At 41.2% G+C, this 25,299-nt stretch overlaps 1 protein-coding gene and 1 non-coding gene across 12 annotated transcripts in view; one reads left to right on the top strand and one right to left on the bottom strand.

Moving 5' to 3' along the window:
• Positions 1-25,299, bottom strand: part of ST7 (suppression of tumorigenicity 7) — a 241,643-nt gene that overhangs the window by 52,298 nt on the left and 164,046 nt on the right. For all 11 annotated transcript variants that reach the window (XR_013356384.1, XM_077856019.1, XM_077856021.1 and 8 more), the window contains one exon: positions 7,257-7,371. Coding sequence is in view for 10 of the 11 variants with exons in the window: in XM_077856019.1 (XP_077712145.1) it covers positions 7,257-7,371 (115 nt within the window). In the remaining variant the exon portion in view is untranslated. The remainder of the gene's footprint in view (positions 1-7,256; positions 7,372-25,299) is intronic.
• LOC144289225 (small nucleolar RNA SNORD50) lies at positions 12,290-12,359 on the top strand. Its single transcript, XR_013357217.1, has one exon. It is a non-coding gene; the product is annotated as a small nucleolar RNA SNORD50 (small nucleolar RNA).

A 25,299-nucleotide genomic window follows, 5' to 3' on the forward strand; every position in this document is an offset into this window, starting at 1 on the left:
GTTCTGGGGTTTTTCTGTGGTTGTTGACATTTTCTATCTTTCCCTACCAGACTGAAGGCTTCTCGGCAACACAGAATAGATTATATTCATCTCTGACTCTGAACGCACCTAAAAGTTTGTATTTTCATTATAAGGATTTGATGGATCCTTGCTGAATGAATTTGGAAAGAAATTAACCTAATACTCCCTGTAATCATTTAAGATTACGGAGTATCAAGTACTTTTCCTCGGTCAGGTAACACACTGACAGTCTGGCAGTTTATATGAATCCACCACACTTGGCCTTGACAGAGATTTTCGGAGCCCTAACCTGAAGGACCAAACAAACAAAAAATACAGCCTATTTCTCCTTCCTGACCTGTGTCTGGACTAGATGTGCTACTACCGTCCCATTATGCGAGGCTGTCCTCCAAGGGGCTTTCTTCAATACAATTTCTCAGTTTACTTCCGTACACGATGTGATACAAAGGAAACAATAAAAATGTAGAATTCTGTCCTTAGAATTCTTTTTCTTTCTTTTTTTTTGGTTCCAGACAGTGTGAGGTCTCTTTGTCCCACCTTTAAAAAGCCAATCCAAGGTCCCCTTTCAACTAAAGGGAAAAAGTGCACTGAAGAAATAAAAAGGATTGATATACAAAACTTCAAAAAGATGTGCCACCTGGGAGTTCAATGATTCAATCGGGAAATACTACGTGACCTTAGTAATTTGGGGCAGGGGGAGGGGCAGCCGACACAGACTCAACTACACCCAGAAAAATTCATCTTATGCCACAAAGCCAAACACCAGATGTTATTTGCAACTTTGGATTGGATTACCCTAGAAGGTCTGTGTCACAGAGCCCTTGTGTGCCTAGTGCCCCGGAGTCAAACACAGCAGTTTATAGGACGGTAATGGCTGGCTGGGGAGGGATGTCACGTTGGTAAACTATGATAACTAAGCAATAAGGATTACTAAAGCCAATATAAATTTCAAGGGTTTGCTCATGTGCCAGCTATGTGAATTACAAATGTATGCATTCATAAACGATTTCCATCATCAGAGACAATAGAAGTTTCTCGTGCATATAGTCTTTATTAAAATAACATCGATTGTTAGAACTCCTGCTCGCTGCATGTATGATATGATAGTCAATCAGTTGCTAACTTCAAAGGCCGAGTTCGCTTGACAGATCTACCTGTTGGTTTCCAAGTCAGCGGGGCACCCAGTGCAAAGTTATAAAGGGGCCATCATTTCTCAGTGACTCATCCTTAGCAGCCTGAAGCCATAGCCCACAGTATCAGTGCTAATTATGTGCTTCTTTGAAGCAGTGATGTGATTCATTTGCCCACTTTTACAGATGCTCTTCAACATTTATCTTGGTATCCTTGATCTTTCCGTAAGGGCCAGCCCAGAGAAGGGTGCTAGACCAGGCTTACAGTATGTCACTGGGGACTGACTGCATTTCAAACCTTCTTTCTTAAATGCAGCCTGGTTTTGTAGGAGATAAATCTCAGAAGCTGTTGTGCCGGTGGCATCGTAACTCAGAACTACACACTTGACTGAAAAGCACTGTTTCGGAAGTCTGGACTGCGTGAGGCTCAAAGCCTGACGCTGGGGACCTGAAAACAGATTTTACTCACTGGTCCTCCTGGCATCTCCAATCCCTCTTATTCGTGCCTATTCCTTAAACATAAATGGAAAATAGCCTAATGAAAAGACAGGGTATCCGGTGACCACTTCAAAGGAACTGTGATGATAGTTGAGTAGCCTGTGTTAGTTATAAGGCCTTGGGCAATGAACACGGTTTACGAAATTTTTACTTATAACTACATGCTGACTCTGCAAAACGGTATCAGCAAAAAGCTTATTGTCTGAATAGTCTCAACATAGAGTAATTCCCTAATGCTTTCTTTAGAAACTCTGTTTTCAATCTACTGAGATGAAAGTATTTCCCCCAGTGTTAGAAATATGTCCTGTTCTTGAAAGTATACCCTCTGCACATTACCAGATGGCAGATAATAATGCTAATTTAGGATGGGCTTGATGGCACCGTAAAAATGGTCTTGATACAGTTGTTGCATTTATATAACATTCATGACTATATAGCAGACCAGTTTGTCCCTCGCAGGGAAATTTCCGTCACCAAATTAAGGGCAATCACTAAATCACCTAATGGAGTAAATATCCAAAAGAGCTTGGATTTATATCGCCACTGGTGCAAACTGCCCCAAGGCTGAAACAATTTGTCTTTTGATCAGGAATGAAAATCTCTGGCATTGTTTTTTTTCAGCTTTCCAAAAGTTTAAGAATTGTTTGTAGATGCAATTCAGCATTTCCATTCTTATCAAATATTTATCTATCTACATGTCCTATTAGATCCATAATTCATTTTAGTAACAGGCCTTAACACTGGGCACAAGCCAGGGCTCTTATTCTCTCATTTTAACTGACAGTTTATATGTGGTCTTCCTTTCGAACAAAACTGATTGAGAACGTGGTAAAGTTCAGGAGGGCTCTTGGCTCTTCATAATGGCGAAGAGTTACTGAATGCTTAACGTGTACCCCGCACTGTTCTAAACATTTAACATGGATTAACTTCTTTAATTCTCGAGACAAATTTGCTAACTTGAGACAGACAAAACTAGGTGCTCCCAAAGGTAACTTGCAGCAATCACACTCGCATCCACTTGCTCTATAAGATTCTTCTAACGTTGAAATGCACAAATGATAATGAATAAAAAATGCATGAATTCTTTTCCACATTATCACCCTAATCTTTGAGACTTCAGTTTTCAACGTAGGTGGCCTATAAGCTCCTTTGAAAGGCAACCCAAAGCTTGTAACAACTTTCTCAATGGTTCTAAAAGAAGGTTCTGATGACTTAATGATCTTAAAAACATTTGTGTTTATAACTAATGTATGACTAGAAATAAAAAAAAAGATGATGAACTCAAATTAAATCAACACCATACATCAAACTCCCTTTGTGACAAAGAAATGAGGCACAAGGTGACTGAGAAGAGAAAGCCATTTTTGAAGGCAGCTTCAGAAAGACAAGCAAACAGAGATACACCAAGTTCTTAAGGAATGATTAAAAAGGAATCTTAAAGGACAATCTGGCATCACTGAAAGTGTGCACCACAGCTCCAGCCCACCTCATTCATGCCTTTCTAAAAGGAGCGAGAGAGGCAGAGCAAGTCATTTTAGCAAGGCTTACATTTATGGAAAACACATGGGCTTTCAGAGCCAGATAGACCTGGATTTGAATCCCAGTTCTGCAGTTTTCAAGGAATGTGGTCTTGAAAGTTACTTAAACTCACCAGCCTCAGTTTCTGCATCTGCAGAAATGGAATAACTATCTCCTTGCAAGGTTATTGAGGGTTACGGGTAATATGCATAACCTGCTTGGCACACGGTAGGTTCTTGATAAACTGAAGCTAATAATAACAAGAAGAACGGCATTAATGAAAAGCAATTAAAAGGATACCGCCCAAAAAAAAAAAAAAAAAAAAAAAGATACTGCCAACAGCAGAGACAGTGGAAGCATGACGGCCAAGACCGTGGGCCTGGAGTCAGACCACCTCAGTTTTTATTCTGGCTTTCTTTGCCTCATCGAATTCACATCTTATTAGACAAAAACTGACCTCAGTTTGTCTCTTTTCTCTTACAATATAACGTCTCCATGGCTTTACTTTGACTCTTAGGCTCTTCAGTTGAACAAGTTACTTATCTCTGTAGAGTTACCACCGCTATAAAACAGGAGTGATAACAGGGTTGGCCTCGTATGCCTGTGGTAAGAATAAGTGAGTTCATCTGTGGAGCTTAGACTCATACCCGACCCTGGCAAAATATAAGAACTCAATAATGCTAGTTGTGGCTGCTGTTGTATGAAGGACCTGGATAAAAAACTGCCCACCGGGGGGTGGCGCAGCGGTTTGGTGCCTGCCTTTGGCCCAGGGCGCGATCCTGGAGACCCCGGATCGGATCCCACATCGGGCTCCCGGTGCATGGAGCCTGCTTCTCCCTCTGCCTGTGTCTCTGCCTCTCTCTCTCTCTCTCTATCATAAATAAATAAATAAATTAATTAAAAAAAAAAAACAAAAAAAAAACTGCCCACCCATAATGTGGGTTAGTGAATTGAAAAAAGAGTATAAAAACTCCTGAGGACAGCAAGACAGCACTTCAGACTAATGGCTGGAATAATATAACACGAGAAGTTATCTCAAGGGCAAAATCAAAATTAGACTACAGATTACAAGGAGGTATGACCAATTAACTGGCCATCCTACTAGGGATCCAGGTGCTTCACCGTAAGAGGAGTTTGTAAATGTCACTTTGAAAACTCAAAGCCAAAAAATTTTTTTTAAAAGATGGAGAACAAAAAGAATGAGGCAAAAGGATATATGTTACCTCCCTCCTTCCTTTGAACATGTTGGCTCCCCGCACCCCCCACCCCCCTGCCTTGTCGTATTTCTAAATCCTTTCTGCAAAGGTCAGGGAAGCAGCACAAATCCCACTGTGTCACTTCCCAACACGCTATTTGAAAAATTCGGCCACCTAGCAAAAGTAATAAAGGAGGACCGCTGTACCCATAAACCATCCAAGAAATAGCTACCCAACCAGAGCATTCCAATTTGCAAAGATAACATATAATCTTGCTGCTCTGGGTGTGGCTCCATCAAGAGGGATGGAGAGGCTGGGATTCAAAGTACTGTCTCCAGCATCTCGTGGATAAGACTGATGACATCCGAACTAGGGTGACGAACAGGGCGCCCCTAACTGCTGTCTGTACTCCAAGCCCTCTAAAGCACCCACACTTTCTTGCACGGGGCCAGAAAAATGAGGCAACAACCCAGTCAAGATCCTTTGGGTCTCCAGGAAAAGCAGCCGGGATGGCCTTGAAAAAGCCATGGTGTGGGGTGAGAAACAAGAGGCGGATTTTTTTAACAGTCTTGTGTGGCTGCTGCTCATTCTACAAGAACAATAACTTCAGCAGCCACTTCATTATATTTCTACTGTAAATGACACAGGCCTGGGCCAAGTCCTCACCAAAACACCCTCCAGAATTCAGTCGGGGTTAGGTCATCTGCAGTCTATTGACAACTGCTGAACTCAAAACTCCTACCAAGGCATCTCAGCAACAGTTTGTGTCCTGCCACTAATGAGGCTCTTTTTCCATGAATAATGAATAAGAACATCATCTCTGTTGCCAGGTACACAACATAAACAAAGCTCAACACAAGGGCCCTGGTATGGTGAGTTTGTCCATTCGCGACGAAGGAATTTTGCAAAGTGTGAGCCAAGATTTAGCGGAGGGTGGGACGGGCTGTTGTAACAAATAATGTGAACATATGTTATCAGAATCTAATAAATCAGCGTTTGGTTGTTGTGGAGCCGAGGCTGTGCAATGGGATTGATAGAGATCACAGAAAGCTCCAAATGAGTTCATTTCTCCATTTTACAATCAGTCTTATAACACAAAGCTGATGATGTCTGTAATGAGCTGAGATCGCTGCGAGAGGAGCCTTACGAGACTTGAGGTATCAAAGGCTCTACCAGTTAGATCTTTTTTCCTAAGCCTTGGTGTGTAGTGGGTTGAGCATAGGTCAGCACGAGGGATGAGAACACCAGAACGCTGCTATGGCACAACGGCTACAGGGGAGCAGCTGGGAAATGTGCACGGCCACCTGAACCCAGGTACACGGGACTGGGTTCCTTTCGTACCAAAAGACCCTCGGTGTATGAGCATTTTGCTTATGAGGTAGCCTTCTGGCTTCGATTCCCAAGATCAGCCAAATAGTGAGATCCCAGCAAGTAAACAGAGAACAAAACTGAGCTGACATGAAGGCCAAACAGTCTTTATTTTGTTTACTGTCAAGCACGCCACAAATACTTTTCTCTCTTCCTAAAATCAGTTCCATACTAGGTAGCCTGTATCTTGTTACACGGGGTGCTTATATTTGCACAGGCCAAGTAATGCCATCACTGGCTGCGGGCTTATAGCTTCCACTGATTTGAGCAGGAATTAACAAAAAAAACAAAACAAAACAAAACACAGCTAAGTCGCCCAGTGCCTCAGTTTCCCCAACTGTAGGAGGTAACAACTCCAACCTGCTTCAGGGATCCCTTATGAAGAACTGTGTGTTAAAATAAAATCCTTTGTTCTATGTGTCTGAGGAATTCCTGGAAATTTTGACCTGAGTAGTACTTTAAATGTCCTGAAGATGCTTACTAAAAACAGAATACTTTTTAAAGCAAAAAATGAGCGTGTGGTAAAAGTAATCACCCCCTAACATCCATTCTATAAGCAGACATGTTTATCTTGGGGAGAGAGTTAACGAAATAGGTAGAATAATATAAAATTCTGCAGAGATTCCAGGAGCTACGTCATGGCAGGGAGTTTATGTGGATAATTCATATGCAATTCATCAGTGAATTCACAGACAATGGCAACATAACACAAGAGTTTGGAAATCTCTGAGATGTGTCAGTTTATTTTTCTGGTTTATTAAGAACTGGCAAAATGAAATAAGCTCATGGGTAAGTAATCTGAATGGTGAAGTAACTTCAAAGTCCTTCACATAAAGAAATGGGGGCCGGGGGGTGGGAGGATATTCCCGGGTTGAGAAAATGTGTAGGTGTAGCAGAAAGGGGGGACGATCAGGAATTCCTGCCTGGTGGCCTCAAAAAGATAGGAGTCAAGATCATTTTCTGAAACAGAGGGAACAGGTGACAGGCTAAGAAGGAGAAGACCTGGGATGAAGGGCACTTGAGTGCCCTCAAATATTTCCTGAGCTGTCGCAAGGGCTGTAGTAAGGGCTACTAGCTGTTCTACGTTGCTTCAAAGGATCAACATGACCAAACAGGAGTGGTCACAGTCATCCGACGTGGGGTCCTAGCAGGAGCTCGAACAGTCGGGGCTGTCCCAACAGGATATGTGGGGCCTGCAGAGGTTCTGAGCGATCCCGACCATGGCGGCACTAAAGCAGTGCATAAATAGCTCCTGTTGACAGGAAGAGGAGAAAGGGAACCTACTGGGAGGGGGGACAGGAATGTAGTGCAGACCACGGGACACTTCTGGCCCCACTAACCAACCATTAAACTCTCAGATCCTATAAAATGCCATCATAAAACTGTAGGTGAAAATTCTCTAAGTGGATCGTTATCAAAGTCCTGTACTATGTGAAATGATCCTTCCGATCTAATCACACAAAACACAACAAGAAGAGAAAAATACTCTCTAATACTCAAGTAGATAAAGATACCAGGAACTTACCATCATACTTTGCTAAGACTGCCTGAACATCAGCATATGCTTGTAGCTCCAGAAGGGCTTCTAAAAGGTTTTCATGGATGTTGAACATGCTCAGCAAGGGGAACTCCTTCATTAACTAGGAAAGAAGAAATCAAGGATAATTAATATATATTTCTTACTTTCTAAAAGTGTCACAAGTACTAAACTATGATATATTCATATGACAAAAAAAGTATAGTTTTAGAAGGATAGGTGATACTGAATTACAAGCATTCATAACAATTATTATTTTGTGAAGAATTACATGTTCAAATCTTTTCCTGCTACTTTGGGAAAATGGCAGCTTTGAAGTAGCGAGAACCTAAGATGGAAGAAAACCCCACGGGATCCCTGGGTGGCGCAGCAGTTTAGTGCCTGCCTTTGGCCCAGGGTGTGGTCCTGGAGACCCGGGATCGAATCCCACGTCGGGCTCCCGGTGCATGGAGCCTGCTTCTCCCTCTGCCTATGTCTCTGCCTCTCTCTCTCTCTCTCTGTGTGACTATCATAAATTAAAAAAAAAAAAAAAAAAGAAAATCCCAAAGAGAGGAGGTTTCATAAAAACCGAACACGATGCTTAGAGGTAGCGCTCAGTAATATTAAAATACGATAGCGGCAAATTAGGTAAAGGTTGAACACTATACCTCATAGGCGTTGACAGTTTAACTTCGTCAAGAGCAGTTTGATGAGAGCCAGGGAACAGAAAGGGAAGCAAGCAGGCACTCTTCTTTTGGAGCAGCCTGGTGACAAAGTTTTGGAGAAAAAGCAGGAAAAGAACTAGAAGGCGATAGAAGGGTTGAGAAAATGTGTAGGCAGCGACAGAGAGTAGCAGAAAGGAGGGACGATCGGGAATTCCTGCCTGGTGGCCTCAAAAAGATAGGAGTCAAGATCATTTTCTGAAACAGAGGGAACAGGTGACAGGGAGGAAGTCTAAAGATGGGGGTGGACGTGCAGAGTAGCCATACCGGGAAGAACTGCTTGGGGGCCCGTCTAGGATTGCTAAGGCCTCCTTGAGGGCTTAGCCAACTGGGGCCCATGAGTTCACGGAGGCTACAACTGGCATGCTTGTCCAGTTCTAGCTAGCAGGGCTCAGCAGCCCCGGCACAGTCACATGATGACATGAGGAGGTGCACCCGGGCAGGTTGAATCAGATCCCGTAGAAAGTCAAGGAGCAAGGAGAGTTGGCTAGAATGAGGAAAGAATGATTAAAGGAATGGCCTGAAGGTTCTAGACAGGAAGGGGAGCAGGAGGGGTCGCAAAGGGAGTTAGAAGATGTAATATTGAACTTCACTGGGAAGCAAAGGAAGAAGAAAGGACCAAGAATTTCAAAGTAAGCTCCATCCTAGAGAAAGAGAACCGGGTTCCTTACACAGCACAATCCTGCACCTAGATGGTATACATGCCCGTGTCGATGTGCACTGAAGTATTTGTACGTGTGTGTATCCTTTATTTAACTCCTTTTACGTCAATAACCTTAAAGTAATTCTTCTAAGTAAGAGAAATAATACTCAAAAATAGGCTAACTCGGGATGCCTGGGTGACTCAGCGGTTGGGCGTCTGCCTTCGGCCCAGGGTGTGATCCTGGGATCCCAGAATCAAGTCTCGCATCCGGGGCCCTGCATGGAGCCTGCTTCTCCCTCTGCCTGTGTCTCTGCCTCTCTTTCTCTGTGTCTCTCATGAATAAATAAATAAAATCTTTAAAAAAAAAATAGGCTAATTCACCGTTAAGTAGGAAACCAGTGGATATGTTGCCTTGACTGTCCACTTCTTCCTACATTGGAAATATTTGCCATGTTGCCTTGTTTTTTTTAAAGCTAAGAATTCTTTAGCCTATCTCTAAAAATAAATAATTTTCTGCAGCCCCAAACAGCATTGTGTTACCAGCGAAAAACAACTATCAAAATGATTATGTGTTCAATAAGACTGTCTGAGCCCCCTAGAGACCGCCTGCAGTACTTTCATTGCTAGTAAAGGAAGTGAATAAGACTATACACCACGCATTGTTAATGTTCTGTAACCAATAAAAGTATTTCTTGTTCTGATTCACTTTGATTCTGGTTGACATCACCCTTTGATTTTTCCCCCCTCTCTCTAATTAGAGCTTGTTAGAATTAAAGCTCCCTGTCATTCAGCATTTGGCAACACAATAAAGACATTCTCTAAACTGCAACATTTAAACATTTACCATTTTTGACCAATTCTTCAGGTAAAGGTCAAACTTCAAGGACACACGTCATGTTCTGTAATTTTGAAACTGTAATTCCAAATAGTAGCATGGTGAAGCTTAAAAACTGAGAGGGGAGTCTTACTAAGATCCAATGAGACTCTGTGAGCAAACACAGGAGTCTCGGCCTGTTTCAGCAGAACTTGAAGCAGGATGCTAGCAGTCTGGGCAGCAGTGCGCTCATTGGAAGCTTGGAAAGAGTATACAGCATCCAAAAAAATAATCACCAAAAAAAAAAAAAAAAAAGATTTTACACATGGCAAAGAGCAAATGTCAGAGAACTAATCAAAGTCATATGATCTGGAAATCTAGCTTTCCTTGTTTAAATGTAAATAAGGAAAAGCAAACTTGGGGATCCCGGGTGGCTCAGTGGCTTGGCGCCTGCCTTCGGCCCAGGGCGTGATCCTGGAGTCCCGGGATCAAGTCCCGTGTCAGGGTCCCTGCATGGAGCCTGCTTCTCCCTCTGCCTCTCTCTCTCTCTCTCTCTCTATCTCATGAATAAATAAATAAAATCTTTAAAAAAAAAAAAAAAAAAGAAAAGAAAAGAAAAGCAAACTTCCACTGCCCCATCTCACTGGAGCTATCACCTTGCCCTCCCCAGCCCTTCACAACAAGCTCTCTTAGAAAAAAAGCCACGCACACTCTGCTCCCTCGGCTCCCTTCTTGTCTCACTGCACAGCTGTACTCGGGCTTCCACCCCACAGCTCCTCGGAACCTGCTCCTCCCACATTTACACGTGACTTAAATTGCTCCTATGGATACCTTCCAGTCCTTTCCTTGCTTGACCTCTGCAACATTTGACAGTTTGATGACTTTTTCCTTGAAATTCTTGTCTCTTTTGGCTTCCTCAACACCATTCTCTTCTGAATTCCTCTATTCTTAGCTCCTCACTCCTTCTCTAGTTTCCCCCTTGTCTCCTACTTAGGAACAAGTAGCCTCCCTGCTCCAGTACTCTTCTCATAAACACCCGGATATCCAGGACTGCTCTTGTGTCCAGGGTCTCGATATTACCACCTTTGTGAAGATGGCTCCCATGTTCTCAACATCGGCTCTGACCTCTCTCCTAAGCTGTTAACTCAATTTGTAAACCGTCTCCCTCACAGTTTTACCTGGTGCATCTAATACTGGTCTCATAAATTTCTCCTCCCCAAGCCAACCCCTCAAACTTGTTCTTCCCTCTTGGTATTTCCTATCTCAGAAAAGAGAGCCATGAATCTCCACTACTTTCTTTGCCCTACCAACTACAGTCACCCTAAAGGTCCCCAAACCCCTGAACGAATATGTACCAAAGGCTAATAGCTTCCAGCAGGTTCCCAGAGAGCTCTCTCACACGTGTTCAAGCAAACACCTGAAGAATCTGTGTCATTCTGTATGTTGGTAAACTGAACACCAATAAAAAATAAATTTATTATTAAAAAATTAATTAATTAATTAAAAATAAATTCACTTCCAAAATAAAACAACAACAACAACAACAATAAACACCTGAAGAATCTTACCATGTCCTCTTTTCTCTGACCTGCTGCCAATAACTTAGTTCACACCCTTATATTTGGCCTAAATTGTTCAAACAGCATCTTTTCTCTGCTTGTCTCTGGTCCACGCTTCACACCAGTTAGACGGCTTTATACACACTTGAGTCCATCACACTCTTGCTTAAGGGGCAACCACTGACATGGCCTCAAGGAAATAGGCAGATGTGAATCCAAATTTACAAACACATTATTTATAATAGTGGAAATATGCAGGGTGCCTGGGTGGCTCAGTGGGTGAAAGCAGCCAACTCTTGACTCAAGTTGTGATCTGGGGGTGGTGGGATCAAACCCGGTTTGGGGCTCCCCACTAATGCAGGGAGTCTGCTTAAGATTCTCACTCCCTCTCCCTCCGACCCTCCCCCACCATGTACACATGCACACATGTGCTCTCTCTCTCTCTCAAATAAATACATCTTTTAAAAAGATAGTGAAAAATGCAAGAAACTTAAAATTTAACCCATTATAAGGCATTCAACTATAAGGCACAGTCCTCTTTTGGGCTTTTATATGTCAACATTAATAGTTAAATTCTCAAACAATTTTTAATGACACAGCCTAGGAAATGCTGACACACAGCATTATAATAGAAAAGGCAGGATACAAACTCTACTTTGCAATAAGATCATGCTTTTCGTCTGTATCTAGGCATAGAACCACACTTGGTTGGAAAAATGGCAAAATGTTTTAACAGTGGTTATTTATGATTAGTGAGATTAGAGATGATTTCTATTTCTTCATGTTTTCCCTATGTTCTAATATCTTTAAGAGGAATGTATATGTACATTCTATAAATTGTAGAGGAAAAACTATTTTTAAGAATATTGGCTACTCTGTAAAAAAGAATGAAATCTTGCTATTTGCAACAACACGGATGGATCTAGAGAGTATAATGCTAAATGAAATAAGTCAGAGAAAGACAAATACCATATGATTTCACTCATATGTAGAATTTAAGAAACAAAACTAATGAACAAAGGAAGAAAAAGACAAACCAAAAATAAACTCTTAAGTATAGAGAACAAATGATGGTTACCAGAGGGGAAGTGGCTAGGGGGATGGGTGAAATAGGTAATGGGGAGTAAGAGTACACTTATCATGATGCAGAGTAATGCACAAAATTGTTGAATCACTAAATTATACACCTGAAACAAATGTAAAATTGTATATTAACTATACTGAAACTAAAATTTTAAAAAGAATAAAATGGATAAAGAGGTGAAAAAAAGAGAATACTGACTTTTAATACAAAAAAACAAGTAAATCTATGATGATCTTATCCCGAACCTGAATACATGTTGAGAAAACCAATACGGATCTGGCTTCTGAGATAGACCATTATAAGGACAAAGATATTTTTTTTAATTCTTTCGCTCTTCTGTCTTCTGATGTGGATCGTCTTGTAAATCTCAAATGTTTTTCCTTTTCTAGGGCTAATGCCACGAGATTTACTTGTATGAAGAACAGCTCCTTTTACTGATATTGAAAGAAAACCTACAAATCAAGACAACATAATTGATTTTTTTTTTAATTTTTGTAAACAGATTATAAAGCAGCATCTAATCTAATGTATCCATAAGAAGCAATTCCTGGGTGGCTCAGTCGGTTAATTGTCTGCCTTCAGCTCAGGTCATGATCCCAAGGCCCTGGGATCAAGTCCATCAGGCTCCATGCTCCAAGTGGAGTCTGCTTCTCCCGCTCGCTCCTCCCCCTGCTTGTTCTTTGTCAAATAAAATCTTTTCAAAGTAAAAAAAAAAAAAAAAAAAAAAAAAAAACAAAAAAACAAGTAACTCACTTTAAAAATAAACAGGGAATGTGAATAGAAATTTTCCAAAGAAGATAATACAGATGGCTAACAGGCACATGAAAAGATGTTCAACATCATTAATCACCAGAGAAATGTAAATCAAAACCACCATGAGATATCATTTCGCACCTGTCAGATATTATCAAAAATACATAAAACAACATGTTTTTGGTGAAAATGTGGAGAAAAGGGTGCCCTGGTGTACTGCTGGAGGAAATGTAAATTGGTATAGCCACTATGGAAAACAGTATGGAAAAAAATTTTAAGTAAAATTACCATATGATCCAGCAATTCTACTTCTAGGTATTTAACTGAAGATGATGAAAATACCCACCAAAAGAGATGCAAACCCTTAGGTTTGCAGCATTGTTTACCATAGCTAAGATATGGAAGCAATTCAGTGTCCATTGACAGATGAATGGATAAAGGAGGTATTACTCAGCTATAAAAAGAATGAAACCTCACCATTTGCAATCACGTGGATGGATTCACTTAGAAGATTATGCTAAGTGAAATAAGTCAACAAAAGACAAATACCCTATGATCTCATTTATATGTGGAATCTAAAAAACAACACAAGTGAATAAACAAAATAAAACAGAAACAGACTCATAGATATAAGAAACACATTGTTGGTTACTAGAGTGGGGAAGGGCTGGGGGTGGGAGAAAAAAGGAGAAGGGGATTAAGGGGTACAAACTTCCAGTTATAAAAGAAGTCAGTCAAGGGGATGTAATGTACAGTATAGGTAGTAAAGTCAATAATATTGTAATAGCTTTGTACGATGACAGAGGGTAGCAAGTTATCTTGGGGATCATTTCATTCAGTATAAAAATATTGAATCACTATAATATACACCTGAAACTAGTAAGATATTATATGTCATTTATACTTCAATTAAAAAATATATTGGTGGGGTGCCAAGGTGGCTCAGTTGGTTAAGCGTCCAACTCTTGATTTTGCTGAGGTCATGATCTCAGGATTGTGCAACTGGGCTCCATGCTGGGCTCCTTGCTGGGTGTGGAGTCTGCTTAAGACTCTCTCTCTCTCTCTCTGCTCCTTCCCCTACTTGTGCTCATTCACCCTTTCTCTCTCTCTTTCTCAAAAAAAAAAAAAAAAAATATATATATATATATATATATATACATGTATTTTCATATATATATTTCAAATACATATATACACACATGTATATGTATATATATGTACACACATATATACATATGCATATGAAAAAATATTGGCTTCTCATCAAATTCAGAATATAAAATCCTTATCATAGCAACACAGCCCCTCACAACCGGTCTCCGTCTACTAGGCCAGCCTGATTCCCAGCTACTTCCCTACACAGACACATGGTCCCACCACAGAACAGTTTTTAGTTCCTTAAATAGGACACATTCATTCACATTTCTATCTCCATGCTCCCCATCCCTGGAGTGCTTGCCCTTCCACCTCCTTGATCAATCTAGACAGCTCCTTAACTTCCAGGAACCCTTACCTACCCTTTGACTCTTCGCCTCTTATCTGCCAGGTCAAGTGCTCCTGCCCCAAATCCCAGAGGCCTTGTCACAATGGTCTACTGGTCCATCTTCCCCATGAGTCTGGGAAGAGTGTGAGAATAGGAATCCTGGCTTATCACCAGATTCTTGGTCACTGACTGATCCAACATAAGTGCATACACATTTCATGAATGGAATGCTTTCTAAATAAAGGCTTTTAAAAGTTATCTCTACCTCTGGGGTACATATTATATGTGTGCTGCAATAGGCCTACTTCAGGCCCTTGGGTTACATATCCCTGAACATGTTCCTCCACCATTTAAAATGTTCCAATGCCTTTATCTACACCTTGGAAAAGATATCATTAGAACTCATAAACTATGACTCAATGTAATGAAAAACTGTCTTAACTCTTAAAGCTGTCTGAAAATGGAACAGATGATCTAGAGAAGTCTTCATCACTGGAACTGGTCACACAGAGACTAGTCAATGGGCAGAGATGCTTAAGAAAAGACCCAAGACCTTTCAAATCCTATAAATTCCAAGACAAAGTCCCCAGATCCTAAGCATAATTTTAGACCCTCCCCCAGCTCAGTGCCAGATGCATCCTGCGTCTCCTGTCTTCTATAGGATCAAACCCTAGCCTTGTCAGATCAGACTATTGCTATTGTACACCATTCCCAGAACTCTTCCTATAGTGTTCCTAACTACACAGTTACTATCCACTGTGTTTTTGCTCAAATTGTTCTCACCACCTGGAATACCTTTTCCTGTCATTTACAAGGCAGCCTGTCAAAATCACCCCACCCTCCAAAGCCCAGATCAAATGCCACCTCCTAAAGTCACAGCATCAGAGGAAGTGAGAGCCAGAAGAGCCCGTGGAGATCATCCAAACACCCTCCTCAGTTTACAGATGAGCTCCCTCCCACCCCCGCCCCACTAAAAAAAAAAAGAAGAAGAAGGCTGCAAATTTAAGTGATTCAGCCAAAGTTAGTGCTGGGACTATGATTCAAACCCAGTCATCAGTACCGATTCCAAATTTCAACACATCTGCACCCCAGTCTCTGCCCTGCCAAGTCCAGGAGAACTAAACCATTTTGCTTATGCTTCTCTGCTACACTTACCTACCTGCTTTGTTCTGCGTTTATAAGATTAGAAGACAACTGTATTATAGAGGAAAGAGCCCCACAGGTGGGGTTATCCTGAGCTTAAAATTCACTCCTACCACTTACTCCCCATGTGACATCACAAACCACTTAACCTCTCTGAGCCGTGGATGCCTCATGTCCTGGGTCTCAGCTCATATGGCACGCTCTCAGCCTTCTCTAATGTCGTCATCCCATTCACATGCCTATTTCCCATGGTTTCTGTCACCCTCTAAATTCCTCTTATTTATCAGTTCATGTGGCTGAATATTAGATCACTGAGTCAATGTCTTGGGCTTTGTGAGCCATACAGTCTCTCTTGCAACTGCTCAACTCTGACGTGGTAGGACGAAAGCGGCAGTAAGCAGTTACTTACCAAAACAGGCAGGAGGCCAGATCTGGCCTTTAGGCGCTAGTTTGTGAACTCCTGGTTAACGGGAATAAATTTTAAAAAATAAAAGTTCTTCATAAGAAAAGTTTCATAGTGATAGTACATTTGGAAAACATAACATCTCTTACACACACCTGATTTGGCAGACTGTAATAAAAATAAGAAATGAGAAAGGCCAACTCTACAACCCAATACTTCTGCGTCCAGCTCTGTTCCCTAAAAACCATCCACAGAAGTTTCTGAGCAGTGCCTTCTGTGATATCCACGCAGAATGGGGAGCACCATTATGACCTGTGGAACGGACTGATCGAGTGGGGTATATGCACATGATGAAATGCTGTTCAGCACGCAAAAGGAATGGACTAAGCCTAATATATCTCAACGCAGAAAAATACTAAGTGATGTTAAGAAATACTCTATAGAATATAGCATATATTTAAACGCATACAATCCTACATGTCATTTATGGGAGTACATTATGGAAATATATGGAGAGCAAATGGAAATAACAAAGTTGCTGGTGCTTCAAAGGAGGCCACCTGCGGGTAGTGATCACTTGGGGGCTACAGCTTTATGTTTTATTATAATGTTTCATTTCTTTTCAGAAAAGATGAACAAAGATGACAGAATTTTTAATTAATTTATTACTATTTATTATTAGTTACACAATTCTGGGCAGTGATGCTATTTTTATTATTCTCTGTATTTATGTGTGTGTGTGTGTATTTTATTTTATTTTTTTATTTATTTTGTGTGTGTGTGTGTGTGTGTGTATTTTAAAGTTGCTTCCTGAAACTAGAAGTTCATTAGCCATCCTTTTCACTTGTAATCCTTCAAGTCGAGAACAGTTCAATTTTCATCAGTTACACTTTGTTTTCTATGTTCTAACTGTCTTTTGAAGCACAATCACTTCCCCTTAGGGGTGGACTCTGCAGTTCCTTAAAGTATTGATAGCATCTAAGAAAAAGTCAATATCTGGCTAAACAACATTTAGAGAATTTCCTCAAAAAATTTCCTCCAAAAAAAAAATAATAATGATCTAATAGATTTTAATACACTGCACTTGAATCCTATGAAAGCAGGATAATTATCCAATCTCAGATGAAGCACAGTGTCAAGTCCCACTTCTTAATTCTCCTCCACCTGAATTCCAAAGTAGGGCCACTGACAGATGTGGTATGAAGAGTGTCATTTCACCTTGAGGGATGCTTCAGAGTGAAGCCTACTGTAAGGTAAGTTACCCGCCCCCTCTAACCCTTAGCGTTGGGGGTGGAGGTTGGGGTAGAGCACCTTGAGAGAAAACTCTTTCCTCATAAAATTTCCCCTTGCTTCTTCACCAGAACTACAAAGGTTCCCATGGTACATCGTTTTCAAAATAAAAAAGAAGGCATTGGACATAGCAGTGGGGTTGCTGGAAAGGCTTCATCGTGGGAGAGGTGGTGGCACATTATAGAAGCCAAGAGCACCGCCGCCGCCTTCGTAATCGGATGGGGTGGGGTTCCCATTCAGGGACAGTAGTTTCTTAGCACCACTGGAGCCGATCTGTCTCATCTGCAAGACTGGGGTAACACCTAGCTCACAGCACACTCAGACACACATGGGAGCTTGACAAATGGGAGCCGTCAGCCTTACACAATGTGTACCCAGGTACACTGCATTTCCCAAGTGCTATTTGCTTGTTTTGCTGTGACTAGTTTTGTTTGTGGTTTTAGTTGTGCAATATAGCATATCCCCAATTATTTCTTTATTTTAAGCATACTGAACAAAAAAGAAATGGCTTCGGTGGTGTAATTAGCCTTTCTATTAAGAAACTTGAATGAAGGCATATGATAAATATAAAGGCCTGTTTCCTATAAACTAAGTCATTCTAAATAAATCTTTAAACTCACTCACTATCTAGCATAGTTCTGTTTATTTATTGCCAGCTATCTTCTCTATGCTGGTAATTGCTTTCTCCTGGCAGTCAGTAATTTATATGCCCTGCTTTGCCCAAATATTACAGTTCACGTACAATGAAAACACTAACTCTCCTACGATTCTTCTAATACCTATGGGGAAGAACATGGGATGGGCCAAGGATAGAATTTCAGTTTCAATTTTACATCATCTGGCTATTGTCAGTTCAAGTTTATTTCAATGGAAGAATCTGAGGCACTTCTGAGGTTAACATTTACGAGCTCAAATAGAAAAAAAAAAGGAGAGTTAATTCACTGGATTTGAAATACTCTATGGACATAATTTAGAACTGCAGTCTGTATGCTTTTTCTCAGCTGACTTACAGGATGAAAACAACAGTTTAAACCTTTCAAGTTTGATTTGTATCTATTAGTTTCGCTATCCGTGTATTGTTCTATGAGTGAGAAAAGCAATGTGAAAATTCTTACATATTTTAAGGCAGAGGTAATTAAAAGAGATCCTCAACCAGATTCCTTCTGAGGTCAATGCAAGCTTGACTTAATTAAAGTTTATAGAATTTGGCCTGTATTATATTCAAACAGCAGATACTATTTTGTTATGTTTGCAAGTTTGACATTATTTAATTACAGCTTCAAAAAAAAAAAGGCATAAACAGAAAATAGAAAAGACACTTTGTATCGCATGGCTATTATTTCATCAGTGATTTTTACTGACACTAAGGGCCGTGAAAGGAAAGAACGAATTGTTTACCAGAGTCCTGAGAGACTCGGAGAGTTCCATTTGCACAGATCACTATCAAATGCAGACGTGAGAGGCTTGGACAGATATTAATAAGAAAATGTCATTTTCAGAGCTGATCTAAAGGAAAATATTAAGCTGCATCTATTGAAAAGTGATATGATCAATACATGATCTGTGTGGACAATTACATCACCAGTTAGCTAGTTCTTCATGAAACTGAGCCCACAATGTAAATAAACGCATCACCAATAACTGAACTGAGGACAGAAACAGTTGTAGGCACGATGCAAATCATCTGATAGCTCTGTAGTGACTCAGAGGGTTGGAAGGTTACCTAAATACTTATCTACTTTTCTCATCAAAAGTACACTCCATTCATTCCTGAAAGAGAAATCTTCCTTAGATTTGCTAGTGAACAAGACAAGTTTTGCATTTATGCAGATCCTAACAAAAATATTTCCAATATAAAATGCTCTCGTGCATTTAATCCTCAATCAGATAAGGATAAAAGCATAACCCTGGTCAGAATTTAGGAATCTGGGACCCTGGGTGGCTCAGTGGTTGAGCATCTGCCTTTGGCTCAGGTCGTGATCCCGGGGTCTAGGGATCGAGTCCCGCATCGGGCTCCCCGTGGTGAGTCTGCTTCTCCCTCTGCCTGTGTCTCTGCCTCTCTCTCTCTCTGTGTCTCTCGTGAATAAATAAATAAAATCTTAAAAATGAAAGAATTTAGGAATCTTTTTCAAGATGATTCTCTCCTTTAACTTCTACCCTCCTCACTGGCAATTCTTTACTGCCCTTGAAGAAGTCTAAGAACTTTCCTTTCCAAAAGCAAGGTTCTGATAGCACCATTGTATTATCCACCTTATCATGTGAATGTAAAATTTCTGCAAGGGTGAAGTTGGAGACAAGGGCAGGAAGAAGTTTCCTGTTTGGAGGAAGAGAATGATTTGTACCCTCCTTAAAACTGACAGGTAACAGTTTGAGTAAAACATTTCCTTTATCATCTTAAACAGATTCAATAGGGCTGTACCCTGGCCTTGAGATCATGAACAAATCTGAACGACTTAATGCATATTTCAAATGGCTTGGAAGCAGGCCCAGTAACGGAAAACAGGACGATAAGCATCCTTCCCTCTGTGATGACATGGCATTGCTCTCCTGTTCCAGGAGTGGCCTCAACGAGCAACTGAACACACCAGCCAACAATCACTGTCAGAGAGGACTTTTTTATGCCAAAACCACAATAACTGTGTTTGGCACACACCCTTCCACATTCACATGGGTAATGGTAAATAACCCTAGTCAGGAGATTAACTCATTTGGTTATCCGGGGCACAGTTAACAAATACTCGCCCTGGCAGAGATCTCACAACGGGGTCATGCTGAAAGTCAAGTATTATGAAAGATTCTTTTATAGCAACGGGCAGAAGGTCAATACCTCAACCTTTGACATTAATCCCCACACTGCTCTGTCATCACTCTGCCTTCTGGTGTTCCCTTTCCTCCCCAAGTCTTTCCACTCTATTGCTGGAACCTGAGCTCACGATATACAAATTCCCCCCACTCTTCCATGAAACATTTATGCAACACAAACCTAAGTTCACTGCTTTTCTTGCAGCTAATTCCCCATTCCTCCCGCCCCCCAAAAAAAACTTGTGTCTACCACGAAGAATGTCAGGCTGGCTTCTTCTAGTTCCCCAAAGCACACCCAGGCCATTACTGCTCAGCCCTGCCCTTGGGTGACAGTTCCTCCTCTTCTGAAACTCATGCCATAATGTTCCAGCACTTGCCACCATCATTCAGTCATGTTTTCTATCAGGTAACAAGTCCTCATACACTGAGGATTTGGTCACCTGGCTGCATACTTTTTTTTTTTTTTCAAAAATTTATTTTTATTTGAAAGAGAGAGACAGCATGTGGGTGGGGAGGAGCAGAGGGAAACAGAGAATCTCATGCAGACTGCCTATGAGAAGGGAGCCAACTTGGGGCTCGATCTCATGACCCTGAGATCATGACCTGAGCTGAAATCAAGAGTCAGGTGCTTAATCCAGTGAGCCACCCAGGCATCCCTGCATATTCTTACTTTTAACCTCAGGCCCTACTAAGGGGATGGCTGTGGACACAGTAAGAAGTGGTAGGACTCTATCTATATTTTGAAAGTAGAGCCAATAAAATTTGCCTTAGTAAAATCCTATGGATTCTATGTCCAAATATATCTCAAAATCATCCACTTCTCCATGACCACCCCCAATTCTAAACCCTCATCAGGTTTGCCTAGACTGCTATTCTAACTGCTTACCTGGATTCCCGTTCTCATCCTCGCCCTCCATTCTCAACAATGGAGCTAAAAAACATCAGTGAGGTTATACCCGCCCTGCATTACATATGTTAACCAGTTTCCCCTATACTTAACAATGAATCGAAACCCTTATTTCCTGCAAAGCCCTAAGTGACAAAGCTCCTGCCTGCCTTTTCAAGTTCATCTCATTCCGTCCTTCCCCTTACTCACCTCAGACTCTTTTTCATTCTTGTCCAATTCTTTCCAGGGTCTCTGAATGAGCTTTCTCTGTAACAAGTTGTTCTGTAGCCCCTCCTGGTTACCCTCTGTCACAGCAGCCTTTTATTTTTTTCATAGTGCTCACCACAGTCTGTGATTGTCTTTATCACCCACGTCCCCTCTTCAGTAATAATTGTTCCAAGGCATCTGTAATTGCTGGCTGTCTTGTTCTCCGTGATGTACTGGGTGCCTAGAAGTGGGACCACCACCTTGCAGGCCCTCAACAGACGCCTGTTTTTGCAAACAATGAATCCATCGTCCCTTCTTACCTTCCTTGCCTCCCTTCCCCCTCTCCCACCTAGAGCACATGGCTCATCATCTTACCACAAGCACCTGACATCCTTACCTGTCCATTTCACTCACCCAGTAACACCTGACCTTGGGTCAAACCAGATGTCTATCACTTCTGCCCCAACATCCAGGCTGAAGAACACAACTGTAAGGTTTGAAAGAACTAAAATACAATGATCTCCAACTTCTGCGGGGCTGAGACTGCCTAGCACACCTCTAGTAAATGTCTCTGGTGACTTCTCTCCCACATTCCATAACTCCCTCCACAGTCCTCCCAATTAACTCTCAGCAGAACATCTTGTCATCTAATTGAATCAAGAAAACCAGTCAACAGGAAGGGCCCCCCTCCATTCTTTAGCCCTATCTCTCTATTACAATCCCCACCTGCATCCAGACCTGTGTATCCCTGCCGGCCATGCACGGAACCCCTCCTTTAGACTCTTCCTTCCCTCCTGTGCTCTGGAATTCAACACTGTACACTCCTCAGGACTTCACTCTATCAACGATGCCCCTCTATTGTGTATATATGTTCAACTTCTCCCTTTCTTCTCGGTGTTTTTCCATCAACATCTCAACGTGCTCAGGTTCATGTTCCCTTCTAGTTATGATCACCTCTTTCTTCTCCTTTTATATTTAAAGCCTATTGTAAGAGTCATCTCCAATAGACGTGTTACCTCACAGTTGACGATACAATGCCATCTATTTTCAGCCTTTACATCTCACTGATCTTGCTTTAGCCAAATTACCAACCACTTCTTTGGAGTAAGATGTAATAAATATTTTCTCCGTGATAAATATTCACTGAATATGTTATTTATGAGAAGTATGATGATAAGAATTGTTCTGAACTCATATTCATTTTCCTTTCTTTATGGTTTTCATAATAGAATATTCTCCTAGATTTTCTATCTACTTCACTAGTCACTTCTTTTCAAGTCTCCTTTCATCAACCTATTCTGCACTCCTCTCCAGTCTTTTTTTTTTTCCTTTAAACTTTATTCACTCTTCCCTAGATGACCTCATCCTCATTTATGGTTTTAATCACCTTCCATGCTGATCATTCCCAGAACTTCTTCCAGCCCAGGTCTCCTCTGCTCAAGGTCTATATATCCCACCACCTACTAGATATTTCCATTGCAATGACCTGCTACTGCAAAAGTAGCATTATCTAAATTCCTCCTGTCCTCCCACCTCCCCCAAACCAGGTACTTATACTACAATCTCAATCCTCATGATGGTACCATTGCCTCTCCAGTTTTCCAAGCTAGAAATTCAAGTCATCCACGAGTTTTCTTGCATGCTCTCTCACACTACAACCAATGCCCTGAACGTAAAAACAAAAACAGAAGAAATTTTTCCAATGGATTTCCAATTTCTTTCAACTCTACCTCTTAAATCTCTCAAACTGGACTTACAATCCACTGAGATTGTTCCACCAAGACCCATTAAGTTAAACCCAGAGCATTTGGATGTGAGTGTTTCTATTACTGAAGAATAGAAGGCAAGATCGAAAAACGAAATTACAGCAGACAAGAGTAACATTTCTATGTTTGTGAAAGGGACATACTGTCAGATGCAGCAGCATAAAATGAACTCTTACTCTTTAGAGAAAAGTCTAAATAAATTTCCCTTTTTTAAATCAGGGGTGTAAGAGAACAGCAAACAGAGTTATTTATTGACACATTGACTCCAAGTCTACACAAGAAGCTGTTACGAGAGCAGCCCAGGTGGCTCAGCAGTTTAGTGCCGCCTTCGGCCCAGGATGTGGTCCTGGAGACCCGGGATCAAGTCCCACATCGGGCTCCCCGCATGGAGCCTGCTTCTCCCTCTGCCTGTGTCTCTGTGTGTGTGTCTCTCATGAATAAATAAATAAAATCTTAAAAAAAAAAGAAGCTGGTATGCATCCTACACCACTGTAGTAAAAGAACTCAGGAAAAGTTCAAATTGAGATGAAAACTTACAAATTGAGATGAAAAACTAAACAAATATGTCTACCTCCTCTCCCTCCCACAAACCTATGAAAATGATAGGGAAGTGTTACAAAAGAAGAAAAATCTGTATTTGTGATGAAAACAACAGGGATAGGAGGAGTGGCTGGCAGAGCCACTGAATGAGAGATTTTAACAAATTTCTCTAAGACTACTACTTCCCTAAGACAAATTTCCCTAAAGTACAAATGAGACTTGATTAAACCATAGCAGAGAAAGCTGAGGAAGCTGCAGCTCTTCTTCAGAGAGACTCCACACTGGGAGTGGCAGAGACAGAGAGCAAGAGTGGGTTCTCGGACAGTAACCATACATAACTGAACACCTGGCCATATAACAGTTGGGCTGAGCAGCCTTCTCATACCTACCCAAGAGAGCAACAGAAATGAAATCTTGCCTAATCTATAATCAGACAAGTATTTGCTAAAGAAACTTAATAAACTTCCATTTGTTCAGGACAGAAAAGAGCTCTTAAGGTGGGGGGGTTGTGATTCTCAGTCAGGTCTTCACTTTTGCATTTGGTGGGACGTAGGTGGGAAGTACTCCTGTCTATTCCCCACCCAGGCAACTATACATCCATCCATTCGTTCAACAAAATTAAATGAGAAGCTGTCATGTACCAGGGAACAAAATAAAGTTCCTGTCCTTGTGGCGTTTACTTTCTGGTGGAGGTAGGCAATGTAGACAATAAGTAGGTGAACAAATAAATAAGATTTCAAAAATGGAAGGGCAATAAAAAAAAAAAAAAAAAAGACAGTTGGGACACCTGGGTGGCTCAGCGATTGAGCATCCGCCTTTGGCTCAGGGCATAATTCCAGGGTCCAGAGTTGAGTCCTGCATCAGGCTTGCTGCATGGAGCCTGCTTCTCCTTCTACTTGTGTCTCTGCCTCTTTGTGTGTGTCTCTCATGAATAGATAAAAATAAAATCTTAAAAAAAAAAAAACAACAGTAATATGATTGAGAATGATAGTGTGAGTATCTATGAGTGTGTGTGCGTGGGGCGGGTGTGGGCCCAATATGCACCGTGCTCCTACACCTGGGTATCAGGGAAAGCTCTTCTAAGGTGATATTCTAGGTTAGCTTAAATGACAAGTTGGACCCAGCCCAGTGAGGATCTGGAGCAGAGTACTCCAGGCAAAGACAAGTGTCTGCACAAAGTGCCTAAGGAAGGAACAAGTAAACTAGGAATACTCAAAAAGAACCTAATGTAGCTATAGCCTAGTGAATGAGGGAAAACAAAAGCATAAACTGAATTCGGAAGAGTAAGCAGGGAGTAGATTATATAGGGCCTTATAGGCCTTATAAAGAGTCTGCATTTCATTCTAAATGTAAGAGTAAATCACTAAAGGCTTTTAAGTAGGAACATGACTAGTTCTGATCTGAGTTTTAAAACACATCTCACTACTTCCTGAGAAAGGACTCTACAAGGGCAGGAGCAGAATCCTGGAAACCAACCGCATAGTTCAGATGAAAGATGACAGTGACCTGAATGAGGATCACAGCAGCACAGTTGTACAACTGTGTACACATTTTGGCAGAGAAGCCTACAAGACCTGTACACGTTAACTGAATGTGAAAAGTGAAGCAAAGAGAGGAGTCTAGAGTATTTGAGAACTTTTTTGACTCTACTTAAGCAATAAAAATGTTACTAGTGGGAGAGTATTAGGAGGGTGCCCTACTAGAGACTAAGCTTATATTTAAAGGGCTCCATGAGACTCAGGTCTCAGAAAGTACCGTTGTGCACCCATGGGCTCTTGAATCACAAAAACAGTGTTCCCTGGCCCAGGGAAAGGGAGAAAGCTGTCAGAGTATATGCTCTTCATAAGTAGGACAGACAACTGTCCAGGAAGGAGATATATGTAATACTTTTGCTTCGATTATTAAAAAGGGAAACCCGAGAGACCGAGTTCATTGGCCTCTCTGGTCATCACATGCA

The sequence above is a fragment of the Canis aureus genome, chromosome 18, assembly GCF_053574225.1.
Source record: "Canis aureus isolate CA01 chromosome 18, VMU_Caureus_v.1.0, whole genome shotgun sequence".
Lineage (NCBI taxonomy): Eukaryota > Metazoa > Chordata > Mammalia > Carnivora > Canidae > Canis > Canis aureus.